The sequence below is a fragment of the Stegodyphus dumicola genome, chromosome 5 (assembly GCF_044657685.1).
Source record: "Stegodyphus dumicola isolate Sdum_Otavi_A_Nest chromosome 5, ASM4465768v1".
Classification (NCBI taxonomy): Eukaryota; Metazoa; Arthropoda; class Arachnida; order Araneae; family Eresidae; genus Stegodyphus; species Stegodyphus dumicola.
The window spans coordinates 103941530-103967773 of NC_140772.1; the positions used below are offsets into that span (position 1 = coordinate 103941530).

Below are 26244 nucleotides of genomic sequence, written 5' to 3' on the forward strand. Positions count from 1 at the left end.
TTTCACATTATATATATATATATATATATACACACAAAGAGATTTTTAACCATTTGAATTCTACTATTAAAATTAATTATTTACAGTTCAAATAAATGTACACGGGTGTATGGTGTGGTGTATTTAATTATGGCAAAGCACGCTAGGGCTATCTGCCTAAGGGGAGGGATGCCTTCGTGGAGGACTTTCTAAGGGAAACTGGCTCGTACACACGTTACACATAGGGAAAACCACGAAAACACCCATGCAGCCAGCCCGTTCGCGGGATTCGAACCTCAGACCGAACTACCAGTGTTCAGCGACTTTACCGCTCGGCCGCTGGTGGGCCAAATGTACACGGGAAAAACAAATTCTACTTTTTTCACATATACATTTTTTTTATTTGCATTCCTTCGACATTTTTCTCTTCTTTAATATTACAATTATTTATTATTTCAGATGGGTCTGTTTATATTTGAAAGTTATAAATTTTAGTATTTATTCTTCTTTCTTGTCAGAGAAAATTGATTAAATATTTAATCTGAAAGCTCTAGACAACATGAAGTAGGAACAAAGAATAATTTTTAACAAAAAGCGAACTTGCTTGGAAATCAGAAGAAATTTTTCGAAAATGAAAACGAAAATATATATTTTTTCCTGAAATTAGGATCAGCGTCTTCACCTCGGTCTGTACCATCAACCGCCTGTGCTGTATAAGCTGCTAGTTATAAGTGCACCCAAAATTGCATTTTTCCCTCTCATTTACAAAAGTTCAGGTTTTAATTTTCTAAATATGTAATAACCTTAATGAGGTGTACTTAGGAATACTGATTAATAATAATAATAAAATAATAATTAAATATAAGAAAATTATAAACTTTTAAATTAAGATATCAGTCATAATTAAAAGATCAACTATTACTGAAATTGTAAATAATATGCTATAGAATACAAGCAGAAATAAAATCTTTTTAAATGGAGAATGATTCACAGAGAACCAAAATTATACTGTAAATCAGAAGTAAATTTTCAGCCGACTTGTTAGAAGTAAGCATTTTATCTCTCTTTACCATCAGCGATTCGCAGGATCTTCATACAATACAGTAGTTTGGCTTAATTACACTTGTATAACTAGAGGAAAAATTTTGGTTTTCTGTTCATTTGCTCCTATCCTGTTCTGTTAAAATTAAGCGCATTGTCTAGTTCTATAAATTCTGGGAAAATCACTACGCCAATTTTCTAAAACTTGCAACGCCGCATTAATATGTGCCTTGGGCAGACAGGTTCTAGAACGTGGTATAGTGCATAAAGATTTGACAGTAAATAATGTTATGTTTACAAAAGTTCTGCACGATTTCTGTCCATTAATTTTTTATCTTTTCGAAAACTTTACATTCTTTCCAAATAAACCAACTTGTATAACCACACAATTTTACAATTTTTTTTTTTAAATTTGAATAGTTAAAGATACTTTCTTTAATACTTATTAAATTTATCATGAATATTTTTTCCGATAGAATATAGCCGATATGTTAAATTGATAAAATATGTTAATTAATCATATATTATAGTTTCTTTTAACACTAGAAGCGCCAGAGCAGTCATTTTGACTGCTTTTGTCATTTGACCTTGGATTTCTTAAAAACCCTTTATCTTAAGAAGTCACAGATTTTGGTATTTTACATTTTACAGTCACAGATTTTGGGACATTATGAAATATCTAAGATTTGACTTGAAGTCAAATAGGACTCAGCGTTTAGAAAGTGATTAAGTTTGCACTTTTTTCCGATATTTGGAATAAATTTATACAGAACTGTGCGATTTCCTATAAACCAGGAGAAAATCTATTTGTGGATGAGCAGTTATTTCCATCCAAAGCCAGGTGTAAGTTTATACAGTATATGCCGAATAAACCGGATAAATACGGTATCAAATTTTGGATGTTGGTCGATGTAGACTCGAAGTATATGTGCAATGCTTTTCCATACCTTGGAAAAAATACATCGAGAAGTGAAACTGAAAGTCTTCCTGAAAATGTAGTAATGCGTCTTTCTAAGCCATTATCTGAATTCAGGTCGAAATTTGACAACGGACAATTATTTTTCCTCACTATCATTAGCTAGAAGACTTAAAATGAAAAACACATGTTTTGTCGGCACAGTAAGAAGACATCGACAAGAAATTCCGCATGAAATAAGGAAATTAAAAACCCGGCTACTTGAAACAGTTTTGCTAAAGAATGGTGAAACTACGCTCACTGTCTATCAGGGAAAAAGGAATAAAAACGTCCTACTACTAAGTACCTTACATCCTAAAAGTTTAAATATAGACTCACAAAATAAGAAAAAGCTTCCAGAAACAGTAGAGTTATACAACAAAACCAAACGTGGTGTTGATATCGTTGACAAGATGACACGTAAATATTCTGTTCGCGCTGCTTCACGTAGATGGCCTGTGCATGTTTTCTATAATATGCTGGATTTAGCAGGGACGAATGCCTACATTATCTACCATAAATTGAGTGATAAAAATATTACAAGGCACGATTTCCTATTTCAGTTAGCAGAGGAATTAAGAGAGCTTTATTTAAACAGAAGAAAAACCGCAAAATTGCCCCAGGAAATTTCCAAATCTAGCAATAAACTCTCGAAGAAAAGACATCAGTGCCAGTTTGAACTTTGTAACAACAACAAAGCAAGTGATGTGTGTAAAAAATGTTCATATTATGTGTGTGGAAAATGTACTTCCAATATTGAAAAAGTTGTGTTTTGTAAAAATTGCGAAAAGCTGTAAAATGTGTTTTATTAAGGGTAGGCTGAAATTTATAATAAAATATCCTCTATTTTTTTATTAAAATAATCTGTTATTCTTTAAAGTTCTTCAACAACTGTAATTAATATTCTTAAAAGCATTATAAAGCATTTACATTTGAATATATACATTAATTCGTTGAGCAGTCAATTTGACTGCAGTTGGCGCTTCTAGTTAGGGAGAAAGCTTGGCGCTTCTAGTGTTAATTGCACCTTGAACGGTTAATCTATTGAATAACGAAGGATTTTAAGATTTTTTTTGCAGCGCATTTGGTTTAGAAATAACGCGTTACAATTATACAGTATCACACACAAAGTCCAGTGGCAACAATTCATCGAAATCGAAATGTTATTAATGAATGGAAGTTTTCTGAGAAATAAAGTTTAAAGGACAGGTAAATAAAACACAGTGAGAACTGGAATGGGGAAACTAACTCAGAATTTCCCTTTGAGATGAAAAATGGCAATTCGTTCCGATCCATGAGCATAATCGACTGGAATGCATCTTCATGAGGAATGGTTCTAAGGACTGGTCGGCTAATGAAGCGAGGGAAGGATGGGAAGAGGGAAACGAGATGATGACCTTGCTCGAGATTTTAACCGGCGGCTGAACTTTTTCCCGAAGGCACGCACGGGTTGTTGTGTTGACTCATGACAAGGTCACGCTGCGGTAGCAGCGAGATTCAACCTTGTGGTCGTAACCCTCGATAAGATGAGGCTAAATGACGTAAAAAAAAATTCGTCCGGGGACTGAAGAGTAAATATAAGTATCGGCTCTGAACTGGTATCCTCCCAACTTTTTTAAAAAAAACGTGATATAGAGGTTTAGAAGTCTTGACACAAGTATTCAGTTCATAAATTTTACAATTCTTTTGGCAAACTTAGAGAATATTTTGTATATATGTATTTGTTTTGATTATAAGCTGTATGATTAAAGGTGGGAGTGTAGAGGGCAGAGTTAAAATTGCGCCGGAGCCCAGTGGAGCTCGGCTTCGGTACTTCTCGATTTTTTGAAATAAATCATAATTTTAGACGGAGCGCACCGAATCCCTAAGTAAAAGGGGTCCGGCACTTGTTTTATGAAATTTAAGCATAATTTAAGCAAAAGAAATATCTTAATAAATATGCCTTAAATATTGATTCTAACTTTTGAATGCAGACCTGTTTTTCCCTCGGACACGAACCTTAGACAGAGGTTGAGGCTTTTGAGGAAAGAAAAGCTTCCACCCCCATACCAAAGGCTTATTTTCTAGAAAGTATAATGAATTTATGAGAGAGGGTTAATTTTTCGTTCCTAACTGGTGTCATGCTAGTAACTTCCTACTGCAGAGCTCCTGTACACTTTTTGAACGGTATAACAAATCGCGAAAGACCACTACTGTCATCTGCATACGTTTATTCTCACATTATTATCGGATCGTATTCAGGGAAAATTTCGACTTGACGGCTAGAATCATAACGACAGGGCGCGATCGGAAAATATTGGACTCTTCTCTCTTTATTCTCAAAGCTACACTTTTCTGTTAAAATTTCCTTCCATATCCTGATAGTGTTTCTAGAATTCTCACTATTCTCTTTTCTGGTGCTTTAATCATTTTACTATTTTTCATTTGGTGTGCTAAAGAAAAGAAGGGTTTTTGTATGTATCATTCCTTGAAGTAGTACATTATGTGTATTTCAGAGCTTTATAATTTATTTTTTATTTAACTATTTATTAATTAATCTAATAATTTATTAAATTTCTATTTAGCTCTTTACATTTCTTTTAATATAGTTAATTAGTTTTATTTTTACTTATTTTGTTTATTTATTTTTCCTTCTTTCGTAACAATGTTCCATTGTAAGCCCTGGTAAAGGGTAAACCATATGGTATTTTATCTGTATCAATAATGTTAATTTTGATATTAGCATTCTCGGACTGGCAACACTGAGAAAAGGTTTTCATTCTAAAAGCTGAAGCTTAGAATTTTTATGAATGTGTACGGTAAGCCAATGCTAAATAAAATCTCCTTTAAAGTTGAACAGGTTATCAAATTGTATATTGCAATTAAACTTTGGAGTTAGAAATTGTAGGGTAGTCAATTTCTTGAAACTCTCTGCAACACATGGGGTATCGCTAGGGTTCGACCAGAATGCTGAAGTTTGAATCAGAATCGATCAGTTAAAAGTCATCGTCTGAAGCCATGGGAGGCTGAGAGGAACCAGTATTAATAGGACTTTAGAAATGTCCTTGGCGAAATACTTTCGAACTTTTTAATTGTTACATTACGTTAAACTACTACGACTATATTCTCTAGTCTTAAGCAGGTGTCGTCGTTGCGCTGAACATAAATCTTCAATTCATCTTCCATACGGAATCATCGAAGTTCTCAGAGTGTTGCATTCGGTAAAACGTTGGATCTTTCGAATTCACTCAATAAGAAAATGCTTTTGACATACTCAGCATTAAAAAAAAGTTTAATATTTTAAATCTTTTTTTATTATTATTTTTAACTAGCGGAAGTACCCTATGCTAGTTAAGTTAGATTTCATTTTAGTTAGATTGAGAGTAATGCGCCTAGCAACAGAGATAAACGATACCACTGTAATCCTTCTCTAATTATTGTCTGTTCCGCTGTCTCAGTAACTCTCTGTGTCTCTCACTATGTCAAAACTTAAAGACATCAAGAGTTTATAGCATCAAGAGCATTCAATATAGTTAAAAAAATCTACAGAAAAAGACAGTTGCAAAGAAAGCTAAATGATAGATTTGTCACAGACTTCACGTGGTGACTTACAGCGGTGTCTCTAAAAAAAAAAAAAAAAAAAAAAAAAAAAAATTAAAAAAAAATTTTAAAAAAAAATGTTTCTATGCTCAAACATTTGGCTAGGGCATCGAAAGCAAATCTATAGAAATTCAAAAATTTTGGAAATTTAAAATTCATAGTTAAACAAAAACAATAATGCCATACCTAGGAACTCTGAAATAATAATTTTCGAAACACGTGGTACTAGTAATGACCCCATTACTTTAAACGGACTAGTCGAGGTAATATAACCATTAAGAAAAAGTAATGGACTTCAGAGGCGAATATTTCACTATAAAAATTAGTAAGATTCTTTTGTGAAACAAAAAGAAGCAGAAAATCAAGTTGATTTTGCTTTCTTTAACATTAATGATTTATCAAAAAGATGGACTGCAATATTAACTTCGTGATTAAAAGAAAAGAAAGTTTTTAAAAAACGACTTTCCGCGTGCCTTTGTGGTGAAATTAGATATCACATCCGACGCGTAGTCGGGAACTACGGAGTTCAAATCCCGGCACAACAATGCACATTTTTTGCATCCCCCCCTAAAAAAAAAGAAAAGAGAAAAAAAGAAAAAAGAAAAAAATAACGACGTTACAAATCGAGAACGAACTAAAAAACAGAGGTGATGGATGATAATTCCTCACCATTAGGATTTGGCGATTGAGTCACCTTATAAGGTCTTTCTCCCGCCTTCTTAGCGTGCCTTCGTGGTGTAGTGGTCTGCACGCTGGGCGCGTATTCCAGAAGGTCCGTGGTTCGATTCCCGGGGAAGGCGTTGCTCATTTTTCACTTTTCCTGCTTCCAAAAAAATACCTAATTTCTCTGCAACCTCATCCCCAATCACCCCTTAAAAGGGGACGCATATAAGTTATTTTCTCTCTCCTTTCCGTATGCCTTTGTGTTATAACTGGATAACACGTCTGACGTATAATCAGGAGGTGCTAAGTTTGAATCTTGCTGAAGATACTGCACAATTTTCACATTTTCTGCTTAAAAAAATCTTAATGGCTCTACATGGAGTCTACATTTAATTTTAGAAGTAATAACGGTTTAAAAATTTAATTAATTAATTTATTTATCGTAATTACTATATATGGGGTGACACTAAAATAGCTGAAAAATTTTAAGGCAGGTATAGTGGATAAAAATGAGCAAATTTCATAAAGGAGTGTGCGGGCGAAAATGAGTCCTGTAAGGGATGGAGAGTATGAACAAGTGATAAGTAAGAAAGACAGGTAAAGTCAAAAGAAACAAACAATCCAATGATTCATTTTTCTTGCAATAAGGGCTCTACCGCCACATATATAAAATGCATTTTAGTGATGTCCGCATTGTTTAGGGACACATACTACTCAAAGCCGTACGAGAGATGATAGTTTACGCTAGCAGAACGCTTTCACCAATCGATTTCAGCAGCTCCCTCTAATCTTAAAGCGCCATTTGCGAACACACTTTCAATTAACAAAGCTTGTATATTTTAGTCCCCTCTACCTACCTCTACATTTTTTCCAGATATTTTTTAATCATCCTGTATAAATTACAAAATGCGCTTACAACAGTGAGAGGATTAAAAATAATTTTTAAAACCTATTCACGCCTAAATAAGCGATAAAATTAGCTGCTAAACAGTCACAAACTGAATAAGTATATATTACAGCTCAATTTTAACACCTTCACCGAATTAATTCATTTTTGTTCTGTGTTTTCATTGAGAAAATTAGCAAAAGCTTCGTTCAGCCAGTTTTAACAAATGATTTCGGAATAATGTTTTGAACTTGTATTTCTAGTCAGTTCATTTCGAGTGTGAATTGCCTACTTTTTAAGGCACGTTTGTGCTGATTCACTTCTTTGAACTACAACATGGGTACACGCATTTTTTCCCCATGTGCGTGTGTGATTGTAAAGACAAATAGAAACAATATATTAAATATTCTGGCCTGAAAAAGAGGCATTAAAATCTCAGGGGAAAATGCCATTTTTGAGCGTATGGTTTGAAGCAAATGCATAGGAAATATAGAGGCTATTCTTTTCAGTTCTCAAAAATGATAACGTCAATTTAAGAATAGCATCTTTTTTATTCCCAGTTTATGGAACTGACGAGTCGTCGCATTTACTGCTAACAATATACAGGCCCACCAGCGGCCGAGCGGTAAAGTCGCTGAACACTGGTAGTTCGGTCCGAGGTTCGAATCCCGCGAACGGGCTGGCTGCATGGGTGTTTTCGTGGTTTTCCCCATGTGTAACGTGTATACGAGCCAGTTTCCCTTAGAAAGTCCTCCACGAAAGGCATCCCTCCTCTTAGGCAGATAGCCCTAGTGTGCTTTGCCATAATTAAATACACCACCACACCACCTAACAATATACAGAGCGAAGCTCAGACTGATGTACAGGAGTCTTCTAAAAACATGGTGATTATTTTCTTAACTAATTGAAAGGCAGATAATTACAGCAAATTAATTGCTAAGCATCTAAAAAATTCTAAAACACTGTGTAAAATGCTGCTGAAAAACAGTAGTAACGTCAGTTTTTTCCGAAATGTGCAGAACATAGGAAATACTTCCTTCGGGTTATCGGTATATACCTATATGTGTAAACAAGTTTTAGAAGAAAATGGTAATCCAAAATGTAAGGTTAGACTCTAAGAAATGATTTAACGGATGCAAAGCATCGAAGAAAATGTACTGAAATTAAATTGTAAAGTAATTATCACTAATTTTAGTGGTTTATATATGCAAAATGATTTCGTAAAAAATAAAAATTCCGCTTAGTTCAATGGTGTTGGTGTATTTAATTATGGCAAAGCACACGAGGGCTATCTGCCTAAGGGGAGGGATGCCTTCGTGGAGGACTTTCTAAGGGAAACTGGCTCGTATACACGTTACACATGGGGAAAACCACGAAAACGCCCATGCAGCCAGCCCGTTCGCGGGATTCGAACCTCGGACCGAACTACCAGTGTTCAGCGACTTTACCGCTCGGCCGCTGGTGGGCCCCGCTTAGTTCAAAACAAAGCCAATTAGTAAGAAAATTTGATAGCTGTATTAAAAAGTTCAGCGAAAATTAAAGCAATTACAATTTCTGTTACAAAAAATAAGCTTAAATATTTTTGAAATGGCATTATAGGAAATATAGACATTTCTCCTAACAAGGATTTCTAATAGAGAGGGTTAGTCCTTAACGTCATCAGATGGATTACATTTATGGCATGTTAAAGGATGATAAAAAATTTAATAAATAACATATCCTAAAATACTAGCTTATGTAGCAGTTTTGACTAACTATACATTTTATCGAAATTTTTTACATTTCATTTAAGAGAACATTGCATGTCCTAAACGGTAACGAAAAAGAAAATTGGGGTGGTTTAAAATTATATATTATGGGTGTCGATTTCAGATACATTATACATCCACCTTCACACAAAGAGTTAACAAAGTTAGTTTATGGAAAACCTTTACATAAGTTAAAGAAATTGAATTTTCTGCTTTAGTAGCAGACATAAGATTAATTATAAATTTCTTAGTTTAAGAAGTCCGTTCTAAGTTAATTACATTTTCTAAATTAATTGCCAATTTAAGTATCCGTACAACAGTAAGACACTTAAGTATCCATATAACAGTAGGACATTTAAGTACCCATATAAGCAGTAGGACGTTTAGGTAGCCATATAACAGAACTAGCCTATTGTAGATCTTATTTGTTACATAAACGTAGATGTAGGTCAAGAAAAGCCTCGTAACGTATCATTCGTTCGAATAGCTAAGTATTTTATTATACACTTTAATATTTTATAAAAAATCTCCTCCGACGTTTTCAGACCTTACATAGTTAAATGCAATTTAGCTGATTAACCAAACAAAAGAACACTTTACCGTATCCCCGCCCCCCCCCGAAATAAAAGTTGTGAAACTCTATTCCTAATTATTTATTTTCACTCAATTTGATATTGGAAATTTGCGAATATGGAAGTTTACAATCACAATTATAAATTACATAGCATTTAGTTCAAATTTTTAGGACAAAATCAAAAGCCAAATAGGACCTGAATTATGAAGTTAATGAAATCTGCTATCCATCTCTTGCATTAATTATAAAAGACTATATCAAATTTTCGCTAAAACTATAACATAACATACCAAACATAACTCGAAGCGTTATAAAATATATCTATGAACACTTACCATCTTCAATCCCTGAAGTACTTTTCGTGGTTTTATCCACTTCGGGTTCTCTACTGTTGTATGTTTCATTGTTAGATACACTTTTGCGTTCTCTAACAATCACTGGGGCAGGCTTTTTCACTAACACAGCATCTGCCGACAACAGAAGTATATCAGAAGTTTTCCAATGTAAACATCGAACAGTTTGACAACATGAAGTTAATAACAATAGATTACACACACTAAAAGAAAAAGACCAGTCAGAGATCTTCTAGTATTAAACTTCTGGTCCTCTAGTATTAACACAAATACATAACAGAAAGCAAAACAAGAAACTGCAGAACTACTCCAATAAGTTTTACAGGAAATCGGATTTTTTTTTTTTTTTTAAATCAGCGTTGCATCGAAAGAAAGATCCAATGGCGACATCTATCTCATGGAAGCTCGCTTGACAGCCTACTCCTAATAAAATCATTGACAGAAGTCTGACTTTAGTCTGATACTGGAATACTCACTCACCCGAGAAAAATCTTACCGAAAATATCTCCAGGGCATAAAGATCTGCATGGGATGCTACCAGTCTTCGCGATCGAGACGCAACAAATACCCGCTATAGTTACTCACATTTTAAACTAAACAGATAAAATCATTGAATGTCTCTTAAAGGCATGTTTATTCAGCGGTGTTGAAAAGGCGAATAAAAAGTCGCTTAACACGTACATAATCCTTGGGGTGAGTATAAAACACAAATAAGATAAAAGTAATAAGATATTAATAGTTGTGAGCTTACTGAACTTTTATCTCATGTTTAGCAATCACTGTGACCCTTCCTTTTAACAAATACGTTTGGAATTGCATTTATAAAAGACGTTTAATCTCGCAACTGGTTTCAGAAGCCATGCTTTCTATGAGGATTCTAGCAGAACATGCAAAATATTAAGTAAATATTTGATTAGAATTGGATTAAAATGCTGAGTATTATATCTTATTTTCTCTTGCAAGGTTCAAATAAACATTTAGTATTTCTTTTGCTCTAAAACCTTTGCAGACTGACCGTAATAATCTGAGTTAATTTTCTAATATAAATAAAATTATTTTATTTTATTTTGGTATTATTTCTAAAGGGTAAACTTAATCTTGTCATGTGAAATTTATAATTTCCTAAATCATTTCTCCCCTGCTTTAAAACAACTGAATTTTGTACTTCCAAATATTAACAGTTTAAAATAAATCAAAATAAAACAATCAGTTACGTAAGTAAAACCTATAAAGGCATGCCGCTATTGCTTAACTGGATAAATTAAAAAAAAGGGGGGAGTTTCGATTACAAATTTAACTTGGCAATTAAGATATCGTCCTAACTTAAATTTAAGTTTTTCATTTGAAAAGTAAACAAGTTATTCAGAAAAGATTTTATTTTTAAAATGTATTACATTTTCAGTTAGAGAAGAATACAATACTTAGTAATATAATCTTACTCTGCTGAAAATTTATGAAAAGTGAAACTCGAAAAAGAAATAAAATTTAACTTTTTATTTTTAGAAACTTTTGAAATTAGAATTTGATTAAAATCTTGAGGTTCGGTATTTTATTTGTATGAGAAATTAAATTTTTCAATTGTTTTTTCTATCTTATGATATAACGTATTGAAATCTTAGGTCAAGTTTGCCAAGTTTATAGGATTTTCTTCTCTATATTTCTAATATCAATAAAATATAAGATCTAGAACTATAACAAAAGTATTCGAAGTTAAATAGATGAAATCCTTAACTGAAAAAAGTTTCTGTCAGATTCAATTTTTTAAACGAATTAATCGACTAATTTCATAGTTTTTGTTCGTCCTTTTATTTATTTTATGCAATGATTTGATTATTTATAGAACAAACAGGTATTTATATTAAGACACAATAACACGCCGAATAAATACCAATTCAGAAGTCAAAACAACAAAAATCAGCGTTATATTTACAAAATTTTCACAGGACTAGTTTCGATGGTTTTACCGAACCACCATCTTCAGCTGCAAAACCGCAAATGAACAAGACAGGAAATAATGATTAGATAAGATAAGAAAGCCTGGACAAGAATAAGCAAGTGGCGCCATCGAACTAGTCCTGTGAAAATTTTGTAAATATAACGCTGATTTTTGTTGTTTTGACTTCTGAATAGGTATTTATATGTTAACATGCATATCCTCAACGAAGTAATATACAGTCCTTAAGGAACAAAGCTAGTTTTTTAGAATCAACACGATTTGCAACATTATAGCATTATTAAATTTCCTTATAAAAATTGTAAATTAAAAAATTCCTTTTAGTGCCAAGCAAACCATGCCTTCTTCTAACCTTTCTTTGGCTAATAGTATCTGTTAGGTAGTTGTACCCAAACTAACGTCAATTAATGAATTTTTAGCCCAAATGGCCCAGAAGGGCTATTAATTTCATTTTGGCATTTTGCGTTGGTTCATTATAAAAGTCTGCATCACTTTTCAAATTGTTGGCATCAAATCTTACAGCCTTGCATTATATTTAAAGAAATTAAATAATGAAGAATCTACCCAAGTGTATGTATGCTTCTCGTATTGTGAAAAAACAACGGTACCTAGAGACATCAAATTAGTCCTCCACCCGAACATGGGCACCTGATGCCTGAATTTTGAAATTGTTTTATTATTTATTTCATATTTTGTAACACTTAATTTTTAATTAACAAACTCAAAGATTTCAAAGTGTTCCATTAACATTAACATCGCGTGCATCCTGAAGTACGGATATTTTATGCGCGAGGTTTCTTTACATTTCTTACTGGACTTATATTGGTAGAGCAGCAACACAAAGACATTATATTGTCTAACGGTACTTTGCATCAATTGACTTTAAATATCCGTACCACGTTTTGAAGGAAAAAGGAAAAAAAAAAAAAAAAAAAGTTTCTTTGGGCGTAATATAAAATCTGAAAGTTTTCAAATTTTTTTCACCTATTTTTTTTTTAATTCTCTTGAGAAGTGTGTTATTAATTTACGCACCCTTGGTGTTTCAGAGATAATGAATGCATCATCAGGGATGCTATAATCATGAATTGTTGCGAATATTTGTTCTAATAATGTTTTCTAATAACTATGAGCACAAGTATTAGAAGCGACTAAATTTTAAGTTCATTTGAGAGGGTGTGTATAAAGATTATTAGAAAATAATGAAAGCTTTATTTTCCGTGAATGGGACTAATATTGGCAAAAGGACACTGAAACTAGTGCACAACTGACTTAACTCACTACCCTACTAAGAGTTTCAAATGTAAATAAATGGTGACCTCGTTAGGCTTTGTGACCACTTAAATTTTTAAAATGTTAATAATTCTGCAACTGTTCCATGCAGATCGACTAAAGGCATAAAAGTCTTAACTGGAAATATGTTATAACATCATGTAATCACTTTTAAAGCAAAAAGTTCAAAATTTACCAACATATAAGGGAAAAAACTGAGCTCACCGAGCCGGGTAACAGAGTAGACTATATATCAAATATATAAAGATATATAGACATTTGATATATAAAGATATGTATCAAATATATAGACTATATATAAAGTCCTAACTCTGTTATATATATACGTTTGGTTAAATCGAGTGCAACAAAAACGGGAGGTGCATAACTAGATGTTATACTAGCAGTCCTATGTACGAAATTTCAATGTTCTACGGTTACTCGTTTTTGAGTTATGCGAGATACATACGTACGTGCAGTCCTCGAATCCATTTGAAATCCATTTTACAATACATTTTGGAAAAAAGAGTTCTTTGTTGTGTCCGTACGTACAGATATCGCGCAAAAACATCGTTTTGGATAAGAGAGCGGTGGAGATGAATATTTTCGTTGAAATATGATACCCGAAAGTTTTGCGATTGTAATACTTCCTTTACATCGTACAAGGAAATAAAAATGTTAAAACAAATATAAAAGTTGCTGTGAGATTAAATGAACATCTATAAAAATTACCTGACTAATCAGGCCAATGAACTTATATTTCTTCTTAATATTCCGTAATGCGATAAAATATTACTTCTTTAAATTTCACTAAATTTTCGTAAATTCGTGGATAGAAACAATGCTCAGTTGTATTATAGGTATTTTCTCCCTCCTTTCCACATGCTTTCGTGGTGTAATTAAAAGCATACTTCACGCGTATTCGAGAGGCCAAGGGTTCGAGTCTTGGCAAGGGCATTGCACGTATTTCACGTCTCCTGCTTCAAAATAAACTAATGGCGCTCAATCTAGAAGGTGGTGGAAGGTAATTCGTCACCACCAGGATCTGGCGATTTGGTCCCCTAATCCCCAGTCGCCTTTTAAAAGAGGGAGCATATAAGGTATTTTCTCCCTCTTTTCCGCATGCTTTCGTGATATAATTGGAAGCATACTCGACGCGTATTCAAAAGGTCCATAGTTGGAGCCCCGGCGAGTCCACTGCACGTTTCCTGCTTCTTTCACGTCTCCTGCTTCAAAATAATCTAATGAATCTATAGCGTAATTAGTGAAATATATTTAGCAGCATGCATAATATTTTGATCATTTTTTAGCTAATTTTATTTTAGATTGTTGTACATTAATAACTAGAACAATTTCATATCCCAGCTGAAACTTGCGGAAAATGGCATTCTATGCCGAAACAGAAACATGCTTTAGCTGAATATAACATAACGAAGAAATGTTTTTATGATCATCAGTAGAATTCTAGTGATCTATTCTTATTTAGAACTAATCTTACATTTCATTGGTGTATATCTTAGTAGAATAACTTTTCATTAATTATTATTTCAATCAACATTTAAAAAATTAAACTTATGATTTCTTTTCGGTAATTATATAAAAATTTAAATACTTTATCATGTTTTAATTTTTATAAAACTAAGTGAAAGGTTAAAATGTGCAAAAAAAATTAGGGTTTGTTTATACACTAAATTAGCCTTCTTCAATTATTAACCCTAAAACAAGTATTTCAGATACTGAAAACATTAACGGTATAATAAAACATTATTTACACCAATGCCATCTAGAGCTGATTATCTAAATTATTGTTTTTTCAAACATTGTCATAAAACAAAGGCTTGAATGTTGATCATGATAATATGATCGTGATGATCGAAGAATATATTCCTAATTCAGGGTGCAACTAAATGATTCTGCGTATAATATTCTGCGTTCTTTGGCTTATATCTATAAGGCAATTTGAACAAAAGTTTGGATACTTACGTACTATCGTAACTCCCTTAGTAAAAATTGCCGAAGTTTCAGAATACGCTATATTCTGATAACCACGCGTATAGCAATTGTTTAGGCAACCATTAGCATGACAAATATTCGGTTTCCAACATCGCCATTTTGGTATGCTTTGGTTTTGTTGTATTCCAAGTTCCAATGGCTTTTCTAGAAAAATTCTGATTGTTTTTTGTCTTAAATTTAAAATTTGTGTTTGTGGGATTTTTCTATGCAGAAAAAATAAAGCTGAAATGTTTGAAGGAATATAGTATTTAGATCCCAAATAGCTCAAGGAACAATGCTTCGAGTCTTCTCAAAGCGATGGCTACGAAATTTCCCCACAATAAAAATAAAACAAAACAAAATAAACAAAAAAAAAAAACCATTTCTAACTATCTTTACTGATTTTTTTTTTAATAAATATGTAGTTGAAAATTACAATACTTATGTATGTACAGACATTTTTTTACAGTAAAAGTAACTGTTCTTTTTCTATCGTAAAATTCGCCAAACTGGTACCAAATTCTGAAACAAGAAATAAACTTTGCCATCAATGTACGGCGGGCGAAATTTGCTATAAGATTACACTAGAAATGGTGGGTTATATTTTTAGAATTAACGAGGACACGAAACAAGTATCAGTGCCTTCAGTATCAGACAAGTAATGAATCTGCTGCTTTACCTATAGCTGTCATTCTAATACGAAGATTTTATTCTTTAGTAATGAATTTTAATAAATTTACAGCCTTCATAAATTAGTTATATTATTATTTCATGTTAAAAATTTATTCACGTTTATTTTAAAGTCACCCCTTGCCGTCAGCCAGGTAAGTTTCCTTATTATCAGCGTAATTAGTTACTGATCTCACGTTAATTCTGAGTCTGGTCGTCGTACCTTAATTGAAAAGCTGCCAGCCTTGTCATTCTATGCTGTCTAACCAACAGAGAATGAGCAAATATTTTACCTGGTTCAAGGGAAGATTTCGGAAAGACCGAGGCTACAGCATTCATATAATTGAAATTAACTTACATGTTGCAAAATGTGTAGTCCGATGCTTGCTAAGCGTTCAAACCAACCCTTTTTCCAATAGGTATGTTGCAAAATGTTTTATAGTGGACGAAGTAATAGAAAATCACACTATTCGCATCGTTGGGATTAGAGATAATAATAACAATAAATGTTGATAATTTATAAAGAAAATTTTACCTTTGGGAATGTCTGTTGTCAACTCTGCCGATTTCACCACCACGGTCGGTTGACTCTGAATTGGCTGACTTTCATCTTCTGCTTCTAAATATCCCGTCAAGTCGTGCTCCTTTTGGACAACCGGTGTCGTTTCCGATACGTGAGGAGGAGGAGGAGGAGCTGGAGCTTTTCTCTTTTTGGAGTTGGGAATGATGGTGGCCTGTGGCATCTGAATAGGTGGGACTTTTGCATCCAGACTGCTGACACCGCTGCTGTCGCTGGAAGCCTTTTCAGCAACGGTCAAGCAATGCTCTTCGTGGAGGAAGGATGAGGTAGCTTCGTGATATCCGCTGGAATCTGATGAACTCTGTCGAGAATGTGAGGGGGCTTCTGGCAATGGTGGTGGAGGAGGCGGTGCAGGCCGACGCTTCTTTGGCTTATATCTTCCTTGATGTGGCTGCAGATCATCTTGGTTTACCAGGGTTGAGTTTCTGTTGATACCATCAGTGTTACTGATCTTGCTGGTCTTTGATGACTAAAAGAACAAAAAGTACAAAAAGAAACGTTTTAAAAAGAGTGTAGTATAATTTTGACTCGCTTACACAAACATATATAGTGGTACAGATTTTCACCGGTCCAAACAATGCATAAGAAACAATTTTTTGAATTCGTTAGATTTTCTTTGTAATATACCTAATCAAGACGGATTGTATAACATTCGCTTTGGAAGAGAGAAAACAACAAGGTCTTATTTTTCCCCTTCCAAATTAAAAAACGTTGTAATGAGAAAGGCGAAAAATTCCAGCTGCAATTTTAAAAACTGAAAGGATTTTATGTTCATATTCATATAAAATTTTCTTCTATACGTACGAAAATAATAAGTTTTTCGTGTTGCTTATTTTTCTTTCCGTTTATTTAATAATTTTTAATCAAAGCAGATACACATGACCGAAAAAAAAAACTCGAAAAGATCTGGGGTACAGAAATCTTGTACATTGCAGATCATACCTCTTGTTTTCATAAATGAATAGAGTTATTTCTAAGCAGATTTTGAATATCGAATAACCTTTCCAGATCGTAAATTTATATTTTGACTTTATAAATGTCACTCTAATTCACATTACATAATTCAGACTTTTTAAGAAACTCATATCCTTTACTTTTAACTAATTTATTTGTTAAAATAATAATAATAAGGCACTTAAATGCAGTTTTAATAGAAAGAATAGTTTTACGATTTGCAGTAATAAGCAATACGCTTCAAAGTTGAAAGTTTACATCAGCATTCTAAGAATTCAGAATGAATTTCTGGACATTTAATTTTATCTATTTTTTATAGAAAGTGCTAACGCTGATATGAATTGAAGTCAATTTAATGTTTTTGTATTGTTTAACTTATTAGATCTATCAACTCAGTGTAAAGAAGAATAAGAGGTAACCTGGCGGACATTAACTTGGTGTGTTCGAATTGTGTAACCTCATGCTAAGTCAGAAAGGCTAGACAGACCATCCAAACAAAAAATAAGAAGTTCTTACTGTGTATGTAATCAACATTAAAATGAAAGCAAATTAAACTGAGTCTGGATAAAGAATAAATTTGTAGTTTAGAGAAAGAAAGAGAGCTGTACCAAACACGTCAGAAAGCAGTTTATTTCCTGGGTCGTTTATCTGTATTCCGAACTAAGTTTGATAAGAGATAATTTGAATTTGTTAGAAAGTAGAAGAGGAAGTTGGAGCCGGGTTGATTAGGGACTGAAGTTTTTTGTTGGGTTAAACCTATTATTACCTATTGTCTTAATGGATTGAATGCATACATAAATGAAATTTATTTTTTTAGAAATACTTTAAAGTAACTTTTCCCACAAGAATACTCATACAGCTTTTCTTAGCATGCCACAGCACAATTAGTAGTTACCACTTGAAACTACTATGAATGTTGAACACAAAACAATGCAATACGTATTAAAAAGCGGAAGCTCGCACTGTGATTCCTCAATAAATCGAAATCAATCTCTGATTGCTTAATACTCTGTACTAAACTGAAAACTGACGCTCTCTCAGATTTAGTTTTCCCCCGTCCGCCGAAAAATTTCAATACCTGCAATTTCTCGAAATTGCTGAAAGGCATAGTTACCGTTAGTTAGGAATCGGACCAGTTACAGTTACGGAGGGGTCGAACCAAAATGTCGCCAAATGGTTGCCAAGCTTGGCATCTTTTGGTGACAAAAATTAGTTGTCGTTAAAATTATCGCGAGCTTGGCGCTTCTTGTCAGTTTGGCTAGTTAGCCATTTACCTCAATGTTAAATGGACTTATATAGATATATGGACAATTATATTATATGGACAATGTTAAATGGACTTGCGGACTGTTAAATGGAATGCGATGTTTTGCGCTTTCGGAGATGCTTTGTCTTCTGATCCCTTTCATGTTACATTATAAAAGAGATACCACAATTCTAAAATAATTTCACTAAAATTATTTGGATGTATACAAAATTTGTAATAATATTTAATTATTTTATTTCCAAGATTCCGAAAGTAGTTCTGGAATACATTTTGTTAGATTTCAGTAATAAGTCAAAAACATTTTATCTCGGTCTTACTTCATGTTTGTGCTTTTGAAGTTTGAGACGTAAATGCGAAGACGGTCATTCATCGGAAGAACAGGAAGGTCAAACATGAATAGTTTAACAATTAATTATGTTTAATCTAACAAGAGAACGCCTTCTTCTTTTTATAATTCATCGTAAATTAACATATGATAATGATTCACTTTTACGGAAGGAGGGAGGGAATTCTAAATTAAGGACTTTTTTCGAGAACTCAAGCAAATACCATCAGTTTGCGAGGGATTTTATTCTAATTTAGGAGACATTAAGTTCAACCGAAAATAGTTTTAAATGTGAGACAGCCATTGCGTGCATTCTTTTAATCAATTACCCATTCTTCATGCTATGGTTGGGCAGCTGATAATAATGGAAACAGGAAGCTTTGAACCCTTCGCTTTAATTCAGTTTACGCCCCTTCTTTACAAACGAGACGAACGTTTTGTCTCCTACGAAAATTAACATCAAAAGAAAGTATAATGACAATCTTGCATTTTACGCGAATTTATGAACAATGAAATTCATTTCTTTCTCTAAAAAGTAGAAATTATTAAATTGGAATATTAAGATTTTTTTTCACTGTAAACAAAATTTCCAGATGCAGAAGAATTAGGAATCAAGGAGCTTACTTTTATTGCGTCCGAAAAAGAAAGGGAAGTCGTATGCTTTGGAATAAATTATTTTAAGAGCGACAGGTTTTGTTTGAAAATAATTTTAGTTTACATTTATTTGTTTGAATACAAAATTAAAAAAATTGTACTTATTAGTTTTACTCATAATCAGAAAACAGTGAATAATGCTATTCACTTTGCCAGTAGTGAAATGAGAAAAAACAGTCATTGAAAACTTGAAAGAAACAGAAAACAGAAGGAAATAAAAGCTTCATAAATTAATTTAATACTTTCAATAGGTACGTGATTATATTGAAATCCGCGAAGAGAGAAACAGCATTTTTTTTTCTCTACAGTCGAAGTGGAAAAAAAAAAAAAAAGCTTAAAAATTGAGATGGAGCGGAAACTGTGTTGATTTTATTGCAAAAAAAATTTTTAGTCATTTGTGGCAGTTCCCCCCTCCAGAAATAAGTTATGATGCTTCTAGAAACTGAAAATCTTCGAAAAAAATGTAGTCTTTCACTGTATGTTTTTGGAGCATTGATGCAGTATATACCCTTCATCTAGGGACTGCAAAATTTAACAACAATCTGAGCTTGATCTATGATGCATTTTCTATAAATTTAAATTAGAATTAACAATTTAGAATATACAAAATGAAAAGCTATTTTTAAATTTGATCTATTCTGTAATTATTTCCGTATGATGTAACTGAATAAAATACAGAAACGCTAATGTCACCAAGGTCACGTCGTCGAATCGAGTTTTCGACTTTCATTCCTAAGTACTCAAAGCTGGCTTCATGAATTCAATAAAAGTTCTTGAGCTCACACTTCAGCCTCAGACTACTCTTTACAAAATACTTAACCTAAGGCCTGGAATCTCATCATCTTTATAATAAATATGTAACAGGCATATCATAGGTCAGAAACTCTTTCTTGTTTCCGATTATTGTTAAGTAATATAAAACTTTCGCACTTGTGCGACACATTTGATTCTTGAACATCTTTCTAAAGAAATTCTCAATTTAAATGCTAAATTTAGAAAGAGAGTAAAGTAGTACACCTCAATAATAATCTCTGCTTGAGAACGTTTTTCCTATTTATTGATTTGTGCGCTAGTTAAGTATGAATCTCGTGACATAAACCTACGCAAGTTTAATTACCTTCAGTTTCTTCCAGTAGTGACAACTCTCATCATTTCCCCCCACGACTATACGCGCGCCTACGAATGAGTTGCCAATAGAACTAAACGAGTCGCATGAGCAGGCAATTAAACCCCTTTCGCATCAGCAACTGACCTTGAAGTGGAAGGAATTGGATTTCGATTAAAGGGGCAATTGAAAACCGGTCTCATCCAGGTTAAAATTGTTGACCTTGAACCCAACCCGTACACCGTGGGCGGTGGTCTCGTACGCTATCAGATGTCAATTCAGACCGATTTAGCTGAAAACCTGTGTCATGAAGGCTAATCTGCACTATTGTCTTAACGTGTGAGTAAGCGCTAACTATATTCTTGGAACACTCAACATCCTTGATAAGGGCAATTGAAGAAACGAGGAAAATATTAAAGATTAAGGGAGGCACCTGATTAGTTTTGCATTTTCTTCATTGAATCAGTTAACACGTTTGTAATGAAACATACTTTGAGTAGGAGTTACGATTAAACGCAATTTCCTTTGAAAATCGAATTAGTCTTAATTAATCGAATTATTTATATAGATTCTAATCGTATTTAAAATTAGGCAAAATTCAAACTTCAGACTAACACTGGTTTTATGAAAAAAATTCATACATTTCGAGGAGATAACCAGATACAACAGTAGGCATTTTATCACCCGGTGCAATCTCTGCGGGTCCTATGTTCTGCTGCCAGCTGCTTTCCTAAATTCTAAAAATTTTGCTGCTGCTAAATTCTGCCATTTAAGTAGCGCCTTAATTCTAAAAACTTTTTCACCCTGAAATTTTATTACACCGTGCATCTCTAAAAAAATACTGCCCCTAAATTCTGCCATTCGGTGCGATTGCACAGGCTTTGGCGCTGGCTTTGGAGATAGGATGGGTCTCTCTTCTGCATGAAACCTGAAACTATGGTCAACCTTCAAATACTGATCGAACAATTAAAATGTTCCAGAAAAGACCTGTAGATTTACAGTAAAAGTATGGCGGAATGCAATAAATTTTGAAAGATTATAAAAGAGTATTAAATCAAATGGAGCTGGTGCCCATCGAGGAAGGTGGTGAATGGCGATATCTGTTTGACGCTGGTTCTTATCAAAACAGTTGGCCACCGTTAATTTATTGATAGTTGAAAGTTTGCTTTTACGTCAACAATGTATGTCTATTAATAAAAACAAGTAGAATTTTTTTTAAATAACAGTAAACTGAAGACACTGGTGCCCATAAAAAATCTAGTCACTGTGACGGTTACCGGAGAAGAATCCATAGGTACAGGACAATGCAGTAAATTTAAGTGTGTTTTTAAGCTACAAATAAATCGAAAGACACCGATACTCATTAAAGCGGTCACTCATCAATGACGTAAGATTTGACTTTCAGTAGTGATCAATCCATAAGTCATCACCGTGAGACACTGCATCTTAAGTAGCCTTCTTAGCGCTTCTAAGTCTAAATTGTAATTGGGAGTAGCAGAAGTCACTGGCCCAAAACTTTTTGATCAACAACAGGATTAATATTTCCCCATTTATATTTCTTCATGAGTAGTTGAGATGCGATTAACAGCAGCTAAACAAAAATTCAATATTTTGCTAATCAAAACTGACCCTGTGGAAAAGGAATAAATTTTTGTTTTTTAGCTAATTTCTTCATAGATGGTAGTTTAACAACCGAAATAGGAGAATGAGATTACTATTATAGTTTATATCTTGAATGTTGAATTTATGTTGATGATTTCGGACTGAAATTTCCTTTCTTAATACTAAAAATTTTCATAATTTGATTTTCCATACTTTCAGAGTTGTCACTGGTTTTGATATGAAATGCCACAACGTCTGCATCCGATTTTATGATACCGACTCATATATCAATGAAAGTTTACATTGCCGAACATAATTTAGGATTCAGTCATTTAACAGTTGTAGAAGATACTCGCAAACATGAAAATTAATAGTTCGCAGAATTTAACATTGTTGGAATTTTTGTCAATTACTAATTTTTGCCAATACAAATTTACTGATACTAAAATGCTTGTTTCATTTATCCGAAATAAAATCTGGAACCGCCCAAACATTAGCATTATGTTTTTATGATAAAAATCATTCTTTTTGTAATTACATTATCTTATTACAAAACTTGAAAACAAGCATTTGCTTTTAAATATTAACCTTCTTCTTACGCACATTTAACAGAAGTTTAGTGAGAATTAAAAATGTTTAGTATATATCCACATACAGAACTATTCACATAATCAAGAATAAGTAATTCTGCAGGGATCATAAAAGTAGAATAAATCTAGATGCAGCGAAAATTCATATTTAAGCAAAGGAGTATTGTAGACCAGCAATACTTTGAAAAACCGAATTGAGGTAAAAATATCTTAAATAATAATAATAGCATCTTTTAAAAAGTAAATAGATTTAAGAATATCGACCCAAGAGCCTTTAACCTTTGAACCACATAGGAGTTATCCGAAAAATTTTGCATTTTGTCTTCTTTTTTCGGCCATATATGCAGTTCTGCAGGAACCAAAATATCATTAATTCCCTCCTCACGGAGAGCTCCGTAACTTAAAAATTGGTATACTATGCATTGAAGTAACAATGATCAAAGTAACAGGCATTGTAAGGGAAACGACTCCAGTTCATTGTATTTTACTGCAGCTTTATTTGTTTGTTACGTGGTTGGTGGGAAGACTCCAAATGGAACTGGGGAAACTGGGGAAAATGGGATGTTCAAAGAAGGAAGCGAGATGAAATGTTGTTTTATCATATGTTTTCAAACTTATGTCAGAACATATGCTGTTTTGAAATTTCGGGAAGTGACTCCCTCCACTCGGTTACAAGTAGTGGACAGGTGCAATAATTAGAAATGGAATATACGTGGTAAACACTTAAAGTTTTCTTTTCCTCAAGACAGCAAAGAGCTATCTTAAGATGGAATAATTGTTACAAAAGAAGAATATTAGCTGGTATGTGTACTTTTCTTGTGGTCGTGGTTCGTGGCTTTGAACCGAAATTATAGTGTTTTGATTATGTTTAATTAATATTGAAGTAAGAACTCTGAAAATTTTTTTGAAAAGAAACATTTTGGTGGTTTTGTTTTTTAAATCGGTATGAAATGTGCTGCTTCTTATAAAGGAGACTTACTACCAAACTTAAGACGAATTACAAGTGTTCAATGGTTTTATCCAATCCAGGCTCAGCTTGAACATTTTCGGCGCCCTAGGCGATATGGTTGGCGCTCCGCATAAATAAAGTATAGTAAACATATTAAGAAGTAAAACCGAAATGTACCTTTAATTGTCGCTTTTAAGAATAGTATAACTGCGCTTCGGCGGTGTCGAAGTCGGCGGTGACTTGCATACGATATGTATAGTTGGAGTTTGTTCTGAATTAATCAGCCGATTGTGGGACCATTTAACGAAGGAAATGTCGTGATAAAAATATTTGAGCACTGACTCTGAAAAGAAAGGTTGAAACGGGAATTCCTCTTGCCTAACCTCTCGAGGGAGCCTGAAATGGGACGACTGGCAAAAAAACCTAACATGGAAGAACCTGAAGTGGGACACAACCGATAAAATGTATAACTAAATAAGTTTATTGATTCTTTTTTATTATATTATTATTATTTATTTATTTCGTCTACATTCCAATGAGGATTTTATTCTCAAGTACTACTCATAAATTCCACATGCCTTCCTGTTTTACAGGACACAAAAATTCAGTACTATTAATAAAATTTTTGGCAAATTAGAAAATGTGTTAGCGTATATTTGGCAAAACTAAGAATTTCTTTTAAAAGTAGTTATAATCAATGTTCAACCAGTGCTACATTATCCGCACAGCCAAAAACATCAGTAAGCATTAATAATATCAATTTGAACTTGTATTCTAAACAAATTTTCCCAAATTATCTTGCTTGTACATAATTTTCCATGTTAACGCGCTACTTTTCCTTATAGCGGCTCTACTTTCAATGTTTATCTTACTCAGTGCAGTTAACCTGACTATTTCATAACTTCATTTATTTATTTTCTGTTATTTTAGCACAAATCCATATTAAGTAATTTCAGTATAATTTTCTTCATTTACAAAGAAACAGGTCTGAGCCATTAACACGCAGGATAATTGGGATCAAATTTGCCTCAAAGAATACTTAATGAAATTTCCCATTATAAACCAGTATTTGTGTATTTGATATATATATATATAAACTTAAAGCATCTAAATAAATTAGTAAATTGGAATAAAAGCAAAGCAGTTCCTCTATAATATAATAATTGCAACGGTGTATAAGAGGTTTAACACAATATAAAAATTAATTCAGTTAAAGAAAGAATTCATAGTGGAACAAGCTCGAAAATTAAAAATGGAAAAGGAAAAATATACAAAATGATACAAATAAAAATTAATCTCCTTTTATTGAAACCCCAATTCAGAACTCCTCAAGGGAAAATGAATTAAAGCTTCATAAAAGTCGATTAATATGTTTCGAAAATATGTTTTTGTTCTCTTGGTCTATTTGAGATCAAAAACTGCAAAAAGATTTCTACACATTTTTATTAAAGACTTTAAAATTCATATAAAACCGAAAACTCGAATCTCAGATGTACCAGAGTTTTCCGTATACATTTTCGAAACACTTGGAAAAAAGAATAAAACATTATATAGTGCCAAAATGACAATTAAAAAAATTATAGAACTTTACATTATGCAGAGAGAAAGACAAAGAGGTGCTTTTGATTTTCAATAAAAACAATGTTTAGAATTTATATTAAAAAATTTTTCATATCTCTTTCTTCCAGGAAGGAAAATATCTTGAGAGATATCTTGATATCTTAAATCTAAATGCGCTACCAAATCCGGTGTCAAATTTTTTTTTCTAAAAATTTAGAAAATAAGACATCAGAAATAAGAAATTAGAACATATATATAATATATATATGTATGTATGTATTATTAGAATAAATATCCCTTTTAAATAGATTTCTTTACATTACGAATCTAATAACTTCAGAAAATTTATCGAAATTGCTCAAACTTATTTCTTTGCAGGGTTTGCATTTTTGAATTTATTTAGTGCTTCAGATTGTTGATATAATGGATTGTAAATTTCAGGCAAAAAGTATTTTAAGAGTGCAATCTGGAAAAGTGTTTTTCGTCTTTGATTGTCTGGACTTCATAGTTATTAGAGTCTGTTATGAAATAGAATAATTTTAAAGGAATTAGTTTATTTTTAATCATATTTCTGTTCTGTAAAAAGTAGTAAAGAGAATATGAAATAAACCATTTAATAATAGTGATATATTGCAGATAATTATATAAAGTGATCAAAATGACAAATATTATTAGTTAATTTATGCCGTATAGTTGATGCTTTTCTCTAGACAGCAATGTTTAGTCATTATCATATTCATTTCCTTTCTTAAACTATGCAAAGAAAATTTCATTGCAGCTAAAGAATTGCTAAATACCAAAATTATGCTAAGGTAATGATCAAGAGTCTCGTTAAATTCTGGAGGACGAGGGTACCGTAAATATGGTTGCAAACTGGAATTGATTAAACAATCCGGAAAGCATTGAAAGAACATACTTTCAGGGGCTTTAATGGTCACTCACCTTATTTTTGTATAGAAAAAGTGGGACTATAAGGATACAATTACAGGATAATTT

At 32.8% G+C, this 26244-nt stretch overlaps 1 protein-coding gene across 4 annotated transcripts in view; it reads right to left on the bottom strand.

Annotated features, from left to right (window-relative positions):
* Positions 1-26244, bottom strand: part of LOC118196536 (uncharacterized) — a 248138-nt gene that overhangs the window by 32160 nt on the left and 189734 nt on the right. For 3 of the 4 annotated variants that reach the window (XM_085816934.1, XM_085816935.1, XM_035367998.2), the window contains exons 6-7: positions 16198-16711; positions 9761-9892 (exon numbers count right to left, since the gene is read on the bottom strand). In XM_085816934.1, the coding sequence (XP_085673060.1) occupies positions 9761-9892; positions 16198-16711 (646 nt within the window). The remainder of the gene's footprint in view (positions 1-9760; positions 9893-16197; positions 16712-26244) is intronic. The other variant, XM_085816936.1, reaches the window with a different exon arrangement.